The sequence below is a fragment of the Nymphalis io genome, chromosome 27 (assembly GCF_905147045.1).
Source record: "Nymphalis io chromosome 27, ilAglIoxx1.1, whole genome shotgun sequence".
Lineage (NCBI taxonomy): Eukaryota > Metazoa > Arthropoda > Insecta > Lepidoptera > Nymphalidae > Nymphalis > Nymphalis io.
Genome location: NC_065914.1, coordinates 7,611,943 through 7,632,005, shown reverse-complemented (window position 1 = coordinate 7,632,005; position 20,063 = coordinate 7,611,943). Strand labels below are relative to the sequence as shown.

At 35.3% G+C, this 20,063-nt stretch overlaps 1 protein-coding gene across 5 annotated transcripts in view; it reads left to right on the top strand.

The window, feature by feature from the left end:
• The window catches only part of LOC126778815 (juvenile hormone esterase-like), a 33,929-nt gene that overhangs the window by 7,759 nt on the left and 6,107 nt on the right, over nt 1-20,063 (top strand). For 2 of the 5 annotated variants that reach the window (XM_050502510.1, XM_050502508.1), the window contains exons 2-3: nt 9,936-9,987; nt 18,744-18,891. In XM_050502510.1, coding sequence (XP_050358467.1) covers nt 9,950-9,987; nt 18,744-18,891 — 186 coding nt within the window. In that variant the 5' untranslated portion in view covers nt 9,936-9,949. Of the gene's footprint in view, nt 1-9,935; nt 10,004-18,743; nt 18,892-20,063 lie in introns of those variants that run through there. The other 3 variants (XM_050502511.1, XM_050502513.1, XM_050502512.1) reach the window with 3 other exon arrangements.

Genomic DNA, 20,063 nt, shown 5'->3' with positions numbered 1-20,063 from the left:
ATTAATACAGGTGTTTTTTTTATATAATAATAATAAATATAATTGATACCAGAAATCGTGAAGTTGGTTTATATCGTGCCTCGGAAAGCACGTTAATTCTTTGGTCCTGCACCTGGACTCCATTCCAGTCAGATTGCCGTCGGTCAGGATGACATCATTGTATGTTTTCCGATTTATTAAACAGGTTAATAGTTTTCGTTGCTGGCAGCGACGAAGAATGTCTTGAATGAATTCCATTCCTAATCTATCTTTCTGTATATTCTTCTCAAAACTGTTTAATATTATGTAATGCTCTGTTTTAGTTTGTGAAACGAATGCCATTATAATTACAAGAGACCGTAAGTGGACCGTGGTTCGTGCAAATTTATCTTAAACCGGCGTGACGACATGACGTCAACTTGTTATAAACTCTAAATATTTTTATTATTTCTGAAATAGCCGTGTACTACAATACATATATATAAGTTTTTTTGTAAATAACGTAGGTATATGGGCCACATTATGGTAAATAGTGAACATTGTCCATAGAGAATGGCGCTGTAAGAAATATTAACCATTTCTTTCATCGTTAATGCTCTAGCGACATAAGGAACTAAGATGTTATGTCTCTTATGCGTTCAGTTACTGGTGTATATGTGTTTTCATTACTAATATATATATATATTTATAGAATAGGAAGGTGGTCGAACATATAGGCCACCTGATGGTAAGTGGTCATCAACGCCCTTAGACATTGGCATTGTAAGAAACGTTAACCATCGCTTACATATCCAATGCGCCACCAACCTTGGGAACTAAGATTTTATGTCCCTTGTGCCTTTAATTTCACTGGCTCACTCACCCTTCAAACCGGAACAAAACAATATCAAGTACTGCTGTTTTGCGGTAGAATATTTCCAATAAATACATACATATATGTAGTATGATCTATAGTAATGTTATTAATGCGAAAGTAACTCGATCTGTCTGTTATTCTATCGCGGTTAGAACACTGAACTGATTTAATGAAATTTGGTACGAAGCAAGCCTAAACCCCGAGGACATGGGGTACATATTATAACAACCCATTCTTCATCACCAACATCTCCCCCTCTTACCTAGAACACTAGTATGTATGTAATTGCCTTAGATTGAATAATTTATTGTTTTCTTGACTGTTCAGTTGGTGACATATAAAAATGAGATATAAATATTACTTAAGCATCTATTGTGGCTATTATGGTATGAAGACCAATGATAATTGATAACACCATCCGCGAGTGACACAATAATTTGGCTGCCAGGCTAACAGCGCAGTCATTCATAATTTGGCTCTCAAAGCGATGAGCAAGGTCCACGATAAGGTGACTAATTTCCGAGTCTACCTTCCTCTTCTTTATTTATAAAATCTTCTGACTCAACCAGAAGAACAAACCACTAGCTGTATCAAAAACTGCTAATTAATTCAAGCCATGGATCCAAGGGCAGATACTATAGTCGCCAAAGGAAATGACATCGAAATAAATTTGTTCGCAACATGATTCAGAGTCGTAGGGTTGCCAGATTCTGCAGTCTCAGGACTAGTCCTCGGTCTGTATGCCTAATCTGGAACGACAGGACTTGATTTGTTAAGAACTCAACTTGTAATATTTGGTCTCGTCTTTTAACGACAAATTCCAAAATATGGATATCCAATCCTCTATGGATCAGTGTATGGTATAATTTTATCCTTCTCTTGTACTTTCTGGTGTGATGAAGTGTAGTAAAATCACTTAAATTGCGAGAAACGTGACAAGAATATATATATATAGGTTTTATAAATATGGTACAATCTGATTAGAGCTATATGGATTCTTCGCGCAATAGTTCTCTAGATATTGTTATTTTGTTCTCAAATAATCAAATACAACGGACATGTTGTCCGTGTATTTTTTGTATCATTTCTATTATATGGAATTATGTTAATTTTATGCGTCTATTTAAATTGTCGGATTATTGATGACCTCGTCCTAGTGTAATCTTGACAATGGTAACCCTACACGCATGATTTTTAACCGATTGCTTGCGTAAATTCTTATGAGTCACCGTCTGTGTCGGACGTCCTTTGCGTATTAGTGTCAAACATATGGTGAGAGTATGGTGATTTATTCCAACGCTCTCAAGTTCGAGGCACAAATGCAACGGATGTATAATCTTTGGAATTTTAATAGACTACGCCGTTTCTAAGTTAACTTAGGATAGATTTATTTAAAAAACTTTTTTGGTACCTAAAATTTTATGACTCAAATTGTCTAGATGTCGGAGTTAATGGATATTTTATTGTTATTATTATTGCGATTGTGATTCATACCTCGTATTGCTTATAAATATGGGTGTGAAGTTCAGTATGAGCCTGTAAATAGTCCACTGCTAAGCGAAGGTCTCCAGTCTTCTTCCTCGAGGAAAAAGTATTAAGCTTCGGCCAAGGTGCTCCAATGTGGGTTGTACCGAGAATTTATGATCCATGGTTGCTATTATATTCATCTACATGCATCCACCATCTCGTCGAAGAGATGAGGTCCTGGCCCAGCGGTGAGACATTTACAGACTTTTTCTTTTAAAAGTACGAAAAATATCGGGTATAAAATAAACAAGAATTGTTTTATATATAAAATGACGTCGAGTCTGTTTCCGAAGCAGAGACATACCACTTATCTGACGTCATATTTGATACGATTCCTCACTTTCTATAAAGAAGTATCGATTAAGTAAAAATTCAAGACATCAGACGAGAAGCCGTATGTTAGTTGCATTAATATAGTACACTTATATGGATTGAGAGGGTTCTTGGATGTATTAAAGTCTCCTCAAAATGAAAATTGTTTACGATCAATGGATAAGTTAGTAATGCAGGACCTTAATAGAAATAACCACAATAAAAATGAATGTTTCTTTGTATATTTGTCCCCCTATAATCCCCCTATTTCCTAGACCATTAATCCGATTGTGATGAAAATATGGTTACACGTTCTGCGTAACCTCATAATGGTGTCCGACTTAAAACAACAAATAATATTATTTCTATGTTTGTTGAAATATATATTTTATGTACTTCTTATATATATACATGCGAAGATGTGATGGGTTGTTATAGTTAGTCTGGTGTATTCCACAAAATAATGGCCTTTCCACTCTCTTTTCAAAATTCTATATCTTTCAATACAAGACCCATCCTTCTAGAAGGAGTTGAGTGCATCTTGCCACAGTTGAGGCTTCTACAGGGAGATCTCCCTGTATCTCATTGGATTATTTGTGGGGGACAAATACATTCTAATTGTAAGCTGTTACGTGACAGAACAGCCGAGATGGCCCTGTGGTAAGAACGCGTGAATCTTAACCGATGATCGTGGGTTCAAACCCGGGCAAGCACCACTGAATTTTCATGTGCTTAATTTGTGATTATAATTCATCTCGTGCTTTACGGTGAAGGAAAACATCGTGAGGAAACCTGCATGTGTCTAATTTCACTGAAATTCTGCCACATGTGAATTCTACCAACCCGCATTGGAGCAGCGTGGTGGAATAAGCTCCAAACCTTCTCCTCAAAAAGAGGAGAGGAGGCTTTTAGCCCAGCAGTGGGACATTCACAGGCTGTTACGGTACGTGACAGAAGTACCTTCATATTATTTTGTCCTCGAGATCCTGGATTTTCTCGTAAAAACAATTCGGTTGCACGATTTTACCGACAATAACAGATGAAATGTAAACAACAAACAAACCTAACCTAAACATGGATATTGTTATCAAGGACATCGAGGACATGTTCAGCTTTACAGTTGTCCGGAGAGGATCGTGATGGTATTTTTCCCGACGTCGACGGTGTCTTAAACCGAGGTTTAGCTTCAGGAGGATACATGCGTATTTTGAGCCCTTGAGTGGGCTCCCAACATACTGAGTGTGATATGATTCGCCCCCCGCCCGGTGATGCTGTCGAGGTCACTTGGGCCAACAACGTGTAACGTCCCATGCAGTGCTTGCAGCCCGAATATTATATACATAATGAACGTGTTTGAAAACGTATTTTTACATTTAAGGGCAAACTTCCGGGTTAATTTAATGCAAAAGTCGGCTATTGTATATTAAGGGTTGACCTTAGCAGCAAAGGGACAGTTTTCATAGGTCATTTTAATTATTATTAATCTTCTTTGAATACACAATAGTCCAGCCTTGCATGATCGGGGTGGATGTTAAAAGGGGTATATGTGTTAAGTGGAAATTTGCTTGAAATAAACACTCAACCCAATGTATAAGTCTTGTGATTTTGAAATTACTACTTTGAATTTTTTAGACAGGACATAGGAGCATTGTCTAGTTTTTGTGGTTCGGAACGATCGTAGAACAGGGGTTGAAATCGTCGTGAAATTTCTTTATAAACAATAAAGCAGCTAATTAATAACCCCGTTAATATAATGCTTAATAATAAAAATCATACCGCGTTAAAATACCAAAATCACATGAGACCATTCGATTGGATTTGATTGGACAATAATCATTTAACTTAAACTACATATTCATTTCAACCAATCAGCGTATACTTAGAAAGTATGATTAAAATTTTTCATTGCATTGTTTAAAATGCATTTAAAAGATTAAGACATTCGAGTGTGTTCTTTTAAAAACGTGAGATTATGCGTGACCTTGGAAATTGTTACATATTCTTAATGCTCGGGTTTGTCACGCTCTGATGATAAGGAACCGAAGCAAGGAGACTGTAGCGTAAGGCCGGCGTGGAACAGATTATAAATACATTTACTTAAATATATAAGTTGAGATGGCCCAGTGGATTATAATTCATCTCGTGCTCTACGGTGAAGGAAAACATCGTGAGGAAACCTGCATGTGTTTCCCTGTTTTATTTCACTGAAATTCTGCCACATGTGTATTCCACCAACTCGCATTTGAGCAGCGTGGTGGAATGAGCTCCAAAACCTTCTCCTCAAAAAGAGGAGAGGAGGCCTTTAGCAAAGCAGTGGGACATTCACAGGCTGTTACGGAAATATATATACAACAGATCTATACTGTGTATGTTTGTATATAAGGATACGATAAAACGATATTGACAAAACTTATACCGAAAAATGTAGCGCGTATTTGTCCAAGGAACCCAAAAACAACCATAGTTAGTATGTAATGTTAAATTCAACATGTCTGTTTGTGTGTCACAATGGACGGCAGTCACGCCATAAACAAAAACAATAGCTATCGTCGTTCGTTTGAATGATCGCATGTTTTTAATTTATAATACTGATCGTTTGAATCGTTTTTTTAAAGCATTGTATTATTTGGTTAGTTAATTGGTGGTAAAGTATGGTACCACCCGTGACAATGATTTCACTTTTCAAAATTTAGAGGGAGTAATAACAGCCACAATGAGATGGTATGTCTTCGGATCCTGTGCATAAGGCAGTGACAGATTTAAACATCGGGTGGCAAATAATATAAATAAAGCTATGCTTTTAAAATCTACCATACCCTATTATTTATATGGTGTTTCATACTTCTTGCAATCCTGGTATCTCTGGGCGAGATGGATCACTCGCTTTAAAGCGCTCAATTTGATAACCTTAACAAAATTTGAAAACATTTTTAGTGTCTCTTTTTTATTTTTTTAAGGCAAAGAAACAATGATCTATTATTTATAATAATGTTTATTCGATTAGTATTCAAACAAGTGTCATTTTACGTATCGAAGGCATTGTTTCGTACGTACGTAATGTTTTAATTCAATAATGTATATTGCCAACGGTTTATTAGTAAGGTTCATTACCGGTCTCGGTCAGTAAATATTAATAACATTTCTTTCGGAAAATTATCCGTAGCTTACTTAATTATATTTACTGGTGGTAGAGCTTTGTGCAAGCTCGTCTGGGTAGGTACCACCCACTCATCAGATATTCTACCGCAAAACAGCAGTACTCGGAATTTTTGTGTTCCGGTTTGAAGGGTGAGTGAGCCAGTGTAATTACAGGCACAAGGGACATAACATCTTAGTTCCCAAAGTTGGTGGCGCATTGGCGATGTAAGCGATGGTTAACATTTCTTACAATGCCAATGTCTATGGGCGTTGGGGACCCTTTACCATCAGGTGGCCCATATGCTCCGTCTTCCTATTCTATAAAAAAAGCATCCCGGGCCTCTAAAAGCACGTTGTTCTTGCGCCTAGAACTCTTTCCTGTCGTGTCGGATTGTCGTCCCGTCGGATTGTGAGAGTGAGAGAATAGAGAGTGTTTGCTCACACACGTGTAAAGTATATGTCCCGCGCCGTGACCGAAATCGGTTCAGAGGACATCAATCAATAATACTCGGTAGCGAACATCTAGACAGCGAGAAATAGCAAAACCTTATCCAAAATTTATGTTATTATTATCCTTCCAAAATTTATATAAAATTTGTGTTATTACGAAAATTTTTATAAGAATTTATCGTTTAATATTATAAGATATGAATCTATTTATATATAAAACATACATAAGAAATAACTAAATGACTAGCATATCAATTTACGGCCCAAACTAATGGAGCTAAAACGCCATGACAAATTGCAAATGGGTTCCTTTTACATATTAAGTATTTTTTTGGGAAATGTTAACTCCTAAGGTTTTATGAAAATACTTGATTTTTCTTTCTGAATTATGACGAGAATGAAGCCGCGGGAAAGCGTTAGTAATAATATTATACGTATAATATGAATCAGTTATAATTTATTTATAAATATTAAAATCAAAGTTAAATTTATCGTTTCCATCGTGCTATCGTTACGTAAATGTACGTTAATATCCCACTGCTGGGCTAAAACATCTTCCGAGTGTTCAAACTTTATTCCATCACGATGTACTATACTAGTTTTCAAAACGCGCCCGCGTGTGCGAGGGGTTGAAGTCTTGGCTACCTAACATTTGCACCTACTTACATATGACCACGAGTATGAAATATTTCATAATAAATAAATAAACAAACTAACTTTCGCGTTTATAATATTAGTAAGGATGAATATTAAATATATATGTATAAGGATAAAAGGTTGTTGTCAGGGCCCGTGACCTATTTTCGGTTTGGGGGTCAGAATATAACGATCTACGCTGACGGGTGCGGTTCATGTTAATGGTTATTTTGCGTAACGAATTAAATTTGTGTTTCATATTCTATGTATAATGTAAGTTTATGACGTATTTAATAATTACTATTAATTTAAAAAAAAAATTATACGTGTTTGCTATATATTAATCAATGTATCAGTAACAGCCTGTAAATGTCCCACTGCTGGGCTAAGGCCTCCACTCTCTTTTTTTTTTTTTGAGGAGAAGGCTTATTCCACCACGCTGCTCCAGTGCGGGTTGGTGGAATACACATGTGGCAGAATTTCGATGAAATTAGACACATGCAGGTTTCCTCACGATGTTTTCCTTCACCGAAAAGCACGAGATGAATTATAAACAGAAATTAAGCACATGTAAATTCAGAGGTGCTTGCCCGGGCTTGAACCCACGTTCATCGGTTAAGATTCACGCGTTCTTACCACTGGGCCATCTCGGCTTAATGCAATTATATTATTAAAGTTCATAAGATTTTAAATGAATGAATTTTTTAATTATTGATTACAATGAAGTTAATTGGCAGAGAATTCTTAGATTGCGTTATAAGTCTATCTTTTAACAATATATACATATATATATATATATATATACTATCTTTGGAGCTAAGATGTTGTATGCACTGGCTCACCAATTGGGGCTAACCCCATGTAAAATTGGCATACGGATTTCTCTTACGATAGGTTGACATTAAGTAAGGTATTTTTAATAATTTAACCTCTTAGGTAATGATAAAGGGGATACAAGTTTGTATGAAATCATTTTTGAAGATATGTAAATTGTTATTTACTTAATTCAGAAACATAAGCGAAGCCAATATATTATATAAACTAAGAATATTCATATAATTAGATCGAAATATATATACATTTAAGTAAAGTCGGAGAAATTTTTAACTTTCACTGTTTAAGTAAGTTACGCAGACGGTTAAACTGTAAATATGAATACGAGATGAAATAATTAATCGTTATTATGATGAGAATGTGAATTTTTTTTTTATAGCTCGGTTAAGCGACGTCGAGTAATGTCGTCGAGTGGATGGGTGATCGCTTTTCATTGATAGATTGATCACACACACAAATAACAGTGTAACTGCCCACACACAACATAGTCTGTGTCGTCTAATCGAATTGTACTGTTTTTTTTTTAAACTCATTATTATTTTGTTACATTTTCATTTTATTTTTCAAAACTGTGTGTTGCTACTTCTGTTAACCATTATTGGGTTTGCATAATTCAATGGAAAAAAGTTATTGCCTCTATTGTATGTATATTGTATTTTTAATGTTAATATTTTGTATCATGCTCTTGTTTTCCTTAAATTAATAAATAAAGTTTACTTAAGTATATAAGATAGAATACGCGTCTAAATAAAACGATATTAGAAATGCATTCGTTAATTCGTTTGTTTGCCGCAGTTGAAAACTATATATATATATATATTATAAATAATAGCCGAGATGGCCTAGTGGTTAGAACGCGTGAATTGTGAAATTTGTGATTATAATTCATCTCATGCGTGTCTAATTTCAATGAAATTATGCCACATGTGTATTCTACCAACCCACATTGCAGCAGCGTGGTGGAATAAGCTTCAAACCTTCTCCTCAAAAGGACAGGAGGCCTTAGCCCAGCAGAGGGTCATTAACAGGCTGTTACTGTAATAAATAAAGATTTGCATTATTTTTTAATTTCATATATTTTTGATAATAAAAAAAATTAAGCGAATTAAACAATTAGCGCGAAAACAGACATTTATCTTACTACACTAATGTAGTAATTAACAATCTGTAATTGTCATTTATATTGGTGATGTCTTGGCTGATTTCGGCCACGGCGGCCAATCTCAAGAGAGAGATTAGCCAGCTGCACAGGACATATTATAGTGCTCAAGTGTGTCCGCAAACTCAGATGCACTCTCATAATCCGATGGGACGGCAATCTGATCGGAAAGAGTTTTAGGTTGACCAAAGGATATACGTGCTTTCCGAGGCACGGGTGTACACACTTCCAACTTCTAGACTCCTGCTACAGGACCTCGGAATTCGTTACATTATAACTAGCCACTAGATTCAGTCATAGTTAATAAAATTAATTATAATTTAAAATAGAGGAAACCGCGTGGCACAGCTAGTAATATATGTTACGTATAAATGGATGATACCGCGGGCGTGGCCATTGTAATGATAACAAAGGAATTTGTCGTCGATATTTCTTACTATTTTTGATTCGACGGCTAATCTAAGAAAATGAATGAATCATTAAATTATTCCAGTTTCATGATCTCATACTTGCCTTATATTTTGATAATAAGCGGACTGAAGTGTTTTAACCGACGTCAAAATAGGAGGGTTCGCTGTTTATCCCGTGTGTTTGTATTGGTGCGAATAATTCATAAGCCGATTTCGGCCGGCCGGTTTCGGGTTGAAAAGAAGATTTTTGAAAGTAGCCTTTCTATATATATTTGTATCTAAACTGTACCTTTTTTGTATAAGTATTTTTTAGAAGTAATCTGTAGAGCTAATTAAAGAATCATTAACCAGATATATAATTTCGGCCGTTGCGACAAATCTCACGAGGGATTTTTGTTTTCCCAAAGAACAACAATGCCTATTTCAAGGGATTACTTATATTCCTATTAAACCCTTCAATTAAGCATATTTTATTATGAGCAGGGAGGAATAGCCCAAAGGGACAGCATAACTCTTGCAGACCAAGCCCCCCCCCCACTACTCCCGTTACAAGCCGCAGGTGGAACTCGCCAGGCAGTCACCTAACTCAATAATTGAGAGTCATAATATAATTTTTGTTTTTTATTGTTTTCAGTAAGGAATATCGAAATGATAAGCGCGGTGAACGACTTCTTAGATGACTTACGGTGAGGTTCGGACATGGTAATCTTATCCGTATTGTGTTTAAAATAAAGACTAATATTGCATATTGGAATGTTGTACGCACCTTACTAACCTCGCTTTGAAAATACTAACTTAATTCGTTAACAAACCCCTTACTAATATTATAAATGCGAAATTAAGCGAGTTTGTTTGTTACGCTTTCGCGCCTTAACTGCTCAACAGATGATTATAAAATTTTACATACACAATTTCAGGGATACATAAAGACATAGGGTACCTACCACCTCCCCCCACGCTGGTTTTTTTTTTTTTGTATAGAATAGGAAAGCGGACGAACATATGGGCCACCTGATGGTAAGTGGTCACCAAACGCCCTTAGATATTGGCATTGTAAGAAATGTCAACCATCGCTTACATAGCCAATGCGCCACCAACCTTGGGAACTAAGATATTATGTCCCTTGTGCCTGTAATTACACTGGTTCACTCACCCTTCAAACCGGAACACAACAATATCAAGTATTGCTGTTTTGCGGTAGAATATCTGATGAGTGGGTGGTACCTACCCAGACGAGCTTGCACAAAGCCCTACCACCAGTAGGTGGAAACTATTTTATTATATATTCAAATATTCTACCGCCAAACAACAATACTTAGTATAGTTGTGTTCCGGTTTGAAGGATGAGAGAGAGAAAGTGTAACTCCAAGGATGATGGCGCATTGGCTATGGAAGGGGTGGTTAATATTTCTTACAGCGCCGATGTCTATGGACGGTGGTGACCACTTACCATCAAATGGCGCACTGTTCATATGTGATGAGCAGGTTTTTATGCTGGGCTCTCCCAAAGCCCTACCACTAGTAATTTTTAGTAATCTTTTAGTCCTTAACAAATAAGACAAAAATGGTCATCTAACCGAGTGAGTTACCGTCAATGCTATAGTGACCACGTGCCATCACTTATCTATAACGTCTATTTATTTAACTCAAAGCGTTAATTATAATTATATAAAAAAGTACATACTATGATATATGAAAAAAAAATCATATCAAATGTAAGTGTAATCATACAAAAATGAACTCTATTTCTTATGTCATAAAATTTTTTTTTTATAAAATGTCCATTGACTTTAAATAATATTTGTAGACTAATTTTCACCATCCGTCTTGTCACGGCTTTTGCTGTGATAATTAAAACTTGCAACTTCACGATATAATCTACGCACGTTGACAGTTATAATTTTTATCTCGATAAAGTAAGACGCCATTACGTTTTGTGTTCCATTTTCAAAAAGTTTAGCTCGTTTCGAAATTTGAAAATCGATTTTTTTTTCATATATGTGTTCGTTGTTTTTTTCAATAGATGCTGAACTGAGAATAATACACTGTTGTTATTCGAGCTTCATAAAACTCTTAAGTCATCTTTAGACACATTAGTGAGGACAGTTTTCGGGCTTAAAGATTTTTTACTGCAAGTGAAAATTTTATGAAAGACTCGTTTGAATATTAATTAGGATTTTAAAATAGGAATTAAAAACAATCGTGTGTATTTAGCGGGATAATTATTGTTATATAGTAGTAATAGCAAATATTACATTCTATGTCAAGGATGGTGCGGTTTACAATGATATATTGGTGAGATTAAATATTTTTTTATTTTTATGGCTGTATGATGTTAAATAGTTTACCTTTGTTAAATCCAGAAAAAAAAATCCAAAATATATATATTTTTTATGTGTACTTATTTGTAGATATTTGTGCAAACTCGTCTGAAGTTATTAGACCATCATCAGATATTCTACCGCCAAACAGGAATATGTATCATCATCACATGGCAAATGACTCTACTCCATCAGGTGGAGTAGTCATTTGCCATCCCGGGGCATATAAAAAAAAAATGTAGTATTGTTGTGTTACGTTTTGAAGGGTGAGTGCAGCTACAGATACAAGGGATATAACATCTTACTTCCCAACGTTGCCTCCTTGCCCATCCGCCTACCTAATACAATCGATCACCTATATATATGTATATACAACTCGGAACAACGTCTACCGTGCTCTGTTATGTACTTATATGTAAATAGGCATAGACAAAACAGTTCACTATCTATTTCTCCTCTTTTTGTCAACGGATATACTTTTTTGTTTTCAAAGTTGGGTACGGACGAGCTTGGTGGTAGGACTTTGGGCAAGCTCGTCTGGGTAGGTACCACTCACTCTTCAGATATTCTACCACAAAACAGCAGTAATTGGTATTGTTGTGTTCCGGTTTGAAGGGTGAGTGAGCCACATTAGTTCCCGAGGTTGGTGGCGCATTGGTGATGTAAGTGATGGTTTACATTTCTTACAAGCCAATGTCTATGGGCGTTGGTGACCACTTACCATCATGTGGCATACGCTCGTCCGCCTACCTATATTATAAATAAATATATATATATATATAACAGCCAAAACACGTATTTATTTAAAATTGATAACAATGGGATGTTGCGACACGAAAATTTATAAAATTCGTAATCTTATCACCGTATCGACTCGTGATTCGAGTCAGTGTTGAGTGTGTGCTTGTTGGGAATTGTGTGTTTGACATATCTCCTAAATTTCGGTAAGTAATCAGCCTTTAAGAAAAATTCGTCATTATTATTTTTTTTTAGTTTGGAGCTTATTCAACCACGCTGCTCCAATGCGGGTTGGTGGAATACACATGTGGCAGAATTTCAATGAAATTAGACACATGCAGGTTTCCTCACGATGTTTTCCTTCACCGTCAAGCACGAGATGAGTTATAATCACAAATTAAGCACATGAAAATACAGTGGTGCTTACCCGAGTTTGAACCCACGATCATCAATAATGAATCCGTAAACATATATTTTTTGTCGTTTAAATATCTTTTCGCTTGGCCAATAGTGTTTTTTCTTATTCAATAATAAATAACAAATATTATATACAGTCCGTCTGTGACGTTTACAATGTTCGATCGTAATTGTGTGACGAACATACATACACAACGCGATAACAATATTAGATTGGTATTCCTTACAATTCATTCGATAGATAAATGATCTTATAAGCTCCGAATTGAATGTTAAGTTACCGTCAGCGGTACAGAATCTACATAGATTCTACTGGTACTGCCGAGAAAATTACTATATTATACTTATTTACGTTTACTCAAATAAATATAATAAATATATACGAACTTCTCTCATTAAATTATTTGTCAACAATTATCGGACGCGACAATAAATTCATATATAAAGTTTTACATACAGACAGTTAATATGTTTTGTTATGCCTCGTTGGATAATCGAGATATGATACGAATGACGTAACAGCTTCCACGGTTGGCAGAGCACTGGCAATATCGGATGCCAAGGTGCTGTGTCAAGGTCAATGTAACATATGGCATAGAATTCTGGTTCAAGGGATATACGGGCTTTTAAAAAGGTTGGACTGTGTGTGAAGGCAAGAAGAGGGTAAATAAACATATAAGAAATGACAAGAGATGGGCCAGCGGATGATTACGATGTAGGTTATATATATAAGCGAAATATCACTCATCACAAGATCAATACTTTCCGCCTGATTGACTTGAATTTTGTCACAGTTACTCCTTCTCCGACGTAGACGCTCACTAAGAACGGATTTTACGCAAATCCTATTTAGAATATATTCTCATTATCTATCCGTGAGAAGCCGAGACGATTAACTAGTTATAATAGCTGGCTGGTGGTAGATCTTTGTGCAAGCCTCTCTGGGTAGGAACCACCCTCTCATCAGATATTGTACCGCAAAACAGCAATACTTTGTATTATTGTGCTCGGATTAGAAGGGTGAGCAAGCTTAGACACACACACGGCGCAAGGGACGTGTTGGTTCCAAAGGTTGGTGAAGCATTGATGATGTATATGGGCGGTGGTAACAACTTACCATTAACACGATCGTGGAATGTCAAAAAGTGATGTTATATTGACTATAATAATTGTAAACATAAATCGAACGAAGCGTCACGTAACCGAAAAATGCTTTTAAGTAATTAGCACATTATTTTTGAGTTAATCAATAATTCCTCCATTATTTTTATAGCTCTGAAAGTTTTAAAACGTGAACGCTGAGTGCACCAGCACTGTAGGGTTACATCCACGTCTTCAATTATAACAATTAAAGGACACACGCATATAAACGGCGCCAATTCTACTAATTTGTAACGGTTACTATACTTTCCCGATTCTATTCTGACTGAATCGCAACCGGATCGTTGTATTTGTGGAATAGGAAAACGGTTAAACGATTCGATACGATTGCGATAAAGTGACTGTTAGTTGAATTGTGTATGGTATCAACAGATACAAAGGCAGTTCTCAATTCTTATAGAAGCTGCAAGGGGCAAATTTTATACCTTGGTTGCCCTAGGCCGATGGGAGGTTATCTCCTCGTAGTTGGCTTTAGAGAGCGCGAGTACTATAAAAAATGTCACCAAGTTTTGCTCCAAGAAATCAGCCCCTGCAAGCTGAATGGGTTTATAACAAACGCTCCCTAAATGATTAAAGTTAATTAATTACGAATTGTTGATGTGATAAACATAAGAAATTTTTAACAGGCCATGTTTATAATATTTATTTGTCCGTATGTTTGTTGTTGTCGTTATTTATCTCTATTGTACGCAAATGATCAAACAAGCAGTGAATTCTAATGTAAAATTATATACAATAAAATTGTACAAATACTTATCCCAAGACATATTGTCTGGAGTCCAGACAATATTTAGGATAATTGGGTACCACCCACTCATCAGATATTCTACCGCAAGACAGCAGTACTTAGTATTGTTGTGTTCCGGATTGAAGGGTGAGCCAGTGGAACTACAGGCATAGGAGATATAACATCTTAGTTCCCAAGTTTGGTGATGCATTGTATGTAAGGGATGATTAATGTTTCTTACAATGCTAATGTCTATGGTGACCACATACGAACAGATGCATAGAAAATCAATCATAATTGTACATAAAAAAACGTCTACTTCAAAATAACTTAAAAAGATCTTAAACAAACGGAATGATGTCATACTTATTTATGATGATATCGTCATATGTATTTACCTATATATCCAAAAAGTCAGTGTAGAGTATGTTACTACATGATGGAAAATTCCTTACTTTCTCCGTGATAGGAGATTTTTACCCAGCATTGGCAAAATTCTGGGTTGTCGTTAAGTCGCTTGTATGGAAGGAATTTTTGTGACATTTTCATTTATAGATAAAAAAAAGTTAACGATAATTCGCAATGGAATTTATCTGAAATATTTGAAGATACACGTGTTATCGAGTCGATTAGATGATATTAAAAATACATTACATCGTATTAATTTAGTTTAATTTCATAAATATTTACATGTATCGTTTTATATAAAACGCGGTTGTTATCTTAAGGCTACTATTGACATAGGATAAGTGTTGATATGTGAGTCAGTCAGTCAGTTATTCTTTTATATTTAGTTTACTGATAATAAATGTAATAAATGTATAATGCGTCCACCACCAAATTGATATTTGTTCAAGAGAATTTATATATATTCAGAAATTTGTGTTTATAATTCATCTCGTGCTCGACGGTGAAGGAAAACATCGTGAGGAAACCTGCATGTGTCTTATTTCATTGAAATTCTGCCACATGTTTTTTTTTTTTTTTATAAAATAGGAAGGTGGACGAGCATATGGGCCACCTGATGGTAAGTGGTCACCAAACGCCCTTAGACATTGGCATTGTAAGAAATGTCAACCATCGCTTATAGCCAATGCGCCACCAACCTTGGGAACTAAGATTTTATGTCCCTTGTGTCTGTACTTACACTGGCTCACTCACCTTTCAAACCGGAACACAACAATACCAAGTACTGTTTTGCGGTAGAATATCTGATGAGTGGGTGGTACCTACCCAGACAAGCTTGCACAAAGCCCATAAATAATTTGTGGATTCCACCAACCCGTATTGGAGTAGCGTGGTGGAATAAGCGCCAAACCTTCTCCTCAAAAGGGAGAGGATTAGCCCAGCAGTGGGATATTCACAGGCTGTTACAAGATTACGAGATAAAGATTACTAATAATAATAAATATAAAATGTCTACCGCTGAACGCCCAATAAATATGAAATTGTTATTTTTTTAAGATAATATATTATTAATAATTCAGAAAACATACATATATAGTTTTGTTAAATGAATAATAACTAGGCGATATTTTTTGAAGAAATACGGTAAGTTCTAAGTTTACTTCCAAGAAAAAACACATCGAACATTTTATGTGAGTGAGTGACCATCAAATATAATATGTATGCATATATATATAATACAATAATGCTTAGTAATGTTTAAAATAGATCTTGTTAATATATTAATTTAAATTCCTGTTGTTGTTTTTGTAAATCATGTTTACGCGATAATCTGCGAACGTTATGTACAATATCAGAAATTGTTTATATGTGTGTGTGTTATTGTGTTTTATGTATAATGTTAGTGTGCTTATTGAACAACTAAATATATTTAATAGATACACTTTAAAATAATTAAACCTTATCTAAATAAAAAAATAGAGTCGTTTCCCTAACCATTTTAATTACAGGCAAACGAAACATAACATCATAGTTTCCAATTATCCATTCCAACATAGGTATTCCGATGTTCGAGGCGCACTCGGCGCCTTGGACACCGGCGAGCTCCACGTACCTTTTCACTGTTCCCGTGGAGGAAAGACGTAACGCGCTTTCCCAGCGATAAAAAAGAAAAAAAAGTACGGTTCATGTAAGATGAAGCGCCAATGTTGTTGGACGGCTGTAACCACTTGCCATCGAGTAATCCATGTACAAGTTTCATAATAAATAATAAAGGAACCGTTTGCTCGTCTGCCGTCTTTATATATTATATGGTAAATAATAATAGTGCGATCATAAACTACCGTAAGTTTGGCTTGGATAAATATTTAAATGGTCTCGAGATTACCGGTCGGACAGTCGGTATGCGTCTACTGATAAACAAACAACCTATTATCTAGCGTAAACCTAATCTTCAACTAAAATGGTAAAATTTCGTTCGTGTAATGTGAGTGAGGAACAAGTAAGGAATGTACATAGGTTGTAATGAAATAAATAATTATTTTTTTTATTAATAATACATTATAGTAATCCGATAGGACAAAGACTTTCTATTACAAATTTTGTATATTTCTTCACAAATAAATGAATTCAAGTTATGTATAATTTTGTTATGTATGTTTCATAATTGATCAATAGATGGCGTTAATTACTTTATTCGATTTTCTGAATCGCGCTAAACTTTTTTAAATGAAATACTATTGGGTTTGTTATTCATTTGGATAAAATTTCTTTGCTTTGTTGGCAGTAGTATTTTTATTTACATATTATACATGCAACGTGCGTATATATATGAGTAGGGTTTGAGCTCGGAGATGTCTCATGCGTGAGTTTTGCAAGGTTTAACAGTCTCGTGTTCCGGGACTTTCAAGTCGAGACTCGAGATTTGCTCCATGCTCGTCAAATTCGTATCATGATAATGTTATTTACGAAAGGTCATAAGTTTCATTCTGCCACTGATCTGACCTATCTGACAGTTTGATGATGACAGTAAAAAAAATGTCGATTAATTGATTCGCTTTCAATCGCTTCAAATCTAACGATTTAAAATTTCCTTAATGACTGTTTTTTAATTATAAAATTGCATTAAAGTTTTGAGTATATAAAATGTAAATTAAATTTAGGGCTTAGACTCAAATTCATGTTTAAAAAGTTGGTTGATTTAATTTTTATTTTGTAAATATAACATCAAGAACACTATGCATGCAGTGTTTGCTTTCAAATGGGTGTACATAAAATGTTTTTAGTTTTAGTACATAATTTATTAAAATATAATTTTTGTAACACCCGCTAGCGAACCTTTAATAAATCAATAATAAAAAATTGTTATTTAGAAAGGTCTCGAAGTCCCGGGACGTCTCGGGTCTTTGACTCGTAGACTGTCTCGAGACCCGCGACTTTGAAGATGTCGACAGAAGGACGCATAGACACGAGAATAAATGCCTTGATATATATGTACATAGTTTAATTTGGAAATAACATTTTCTTATACTTATTCTCTGTATAATAATAAAAGTGTGCAATGTTCATGTTGTATGTTTTCCAATCTTGAACTATAACTGTTTTCGGTATATTAATGTATAATATCCGGTTGACGTGGTTGGTAAATACTTGCCTTTCACGCCGAAGGTTGTGGGTTGATTCCCGCCCAGGACAGACATTTGTGTGCATGAACATGTCTGTTTGTCCTGATTTTGGGTGTAATTATCTATATAAGTATGTATTTACAAAATCATATGTAGTATATCAGTTGTCTGGTTTCCATAGTACAAGCTCTGATTAGTTTGGGATCAGATGGCCGCGTGTGGAAAATGTCCCAGGATATTATTATTATTATTATATTAAGACAGCCAAATTCTCCTTGTAGATAAATTTTGGCAAGATTTGAGATTTTGTTGTGTGATCTTGCTTAGTCTTTGCTTACAATTCATCTAGCACTAGTTCTTTTAAAAAAAAGTCGTAAGTAAACCTGCATGTGTCGGATGTGCCATCATGTACATCTTTATCTAACAAACCAAAAGCCTATAAAAAGCACTAAAGGAACAGCCTACTGTTTGAAGAGACCTTGGCCAGCATCAGGAAATGTTTGTGTAACTATTGGTTTCATAATTCATTTTTCAATCTCAAATTACAGTGGCGGCAGAATGACTGAGTCACCGATCGTGAGGGTGGAAGAGGGGGAGCTGCAAGGGAAGCTCGTGAACTCGCCCAACGGCAAAGCCTTCTACAGTTTCCAAGGGATCCCTTATGCGAAACCACCCATTGGATCCTTGAGGTTTAAGGTGAGGTCATTTGGACTTTGAATTAATATTAAAGTAGTAGGAAGTCATACTGACAAATTGGCCTTCTGATTTGACCAGATAAACATTGGCACTGTAATAAATATTAACCATCCGTCGCATCTCCAATGTTACACTGGCTCACTTAACTCACTTGACAATTTAAAACAGCAAAACAACAATACATTTTTTGCCATGCGTATAGGCGCTCACAAAGCTTATGCTTTGTTAATAAACGCTAATCTATGAGAGCCCTTGTGTTAATTCGTATTTATGAACCAAACAATGTGGGTCGGTTGCAGGTTATTAAATGCCCAATAAACACTAAATTCGTCTCAATCGTCTAGTTTATATGCCTTATGACTATTGTAATTTATACTAATAATAAAATTGCGAAAGTAGCTGTGACTGTCTGTTACGCTTTCATGACTAAACGGCTGAATTGATTTTGATGAAATTTCGTACGCAGCAACCTCGAACCACAAGGACGAGCATAGGCTATTTTTGTATAACATCTCCCCACTCCAACATATGGCTGTATATCATAATATTATGATAAAAATAAAGTTACCACCGGCTTGGAGTGTAGTTTATATATTCAACGGTGAATTTAAGGAAAATTGTAATAATAATTTTCATTTCGATAAAGTTAATCTAAAAGAGAGTTAAAAAAACAACTGCAGAATGTGTGTGAAATGCTAGATACGGTTTGATCTCAACAAACAAGATAACGATGCGAGTGATAAGCGATAATATCTCCGGTGAAGTCGTAACTGATCTGTTATGTAATGTTCGCAGAAGTTTCAGAAAATAGTCCAAAAAATTGCCAATTTTTTAAACCTTAATACGTATGCTAGTTAATTTGTCCTTTATAATCTATTGTAGATTGTTTTGGTTATAAATTTTTTATATATATAAATGAGCCGAGATGATTTAGAATCTGCATCTTAATGATTGTGGGTTCTTTGGGCAAGCACCACTAATTTTTAGGGGTTTGTGTTTATTATTCATTTCGTGCTCGGCGACGATGGATATAATTCAGTAGTGTTTCCACTGTAGGCTCAACTATCTCTAAAGGAGAGGATGTACCCCAAACTTGAGATATATATAGGCTGTTAATTTTTCATATAAAAGCTGACTGGTTTTGATGAATAACTCGCTATATCTATTATGTA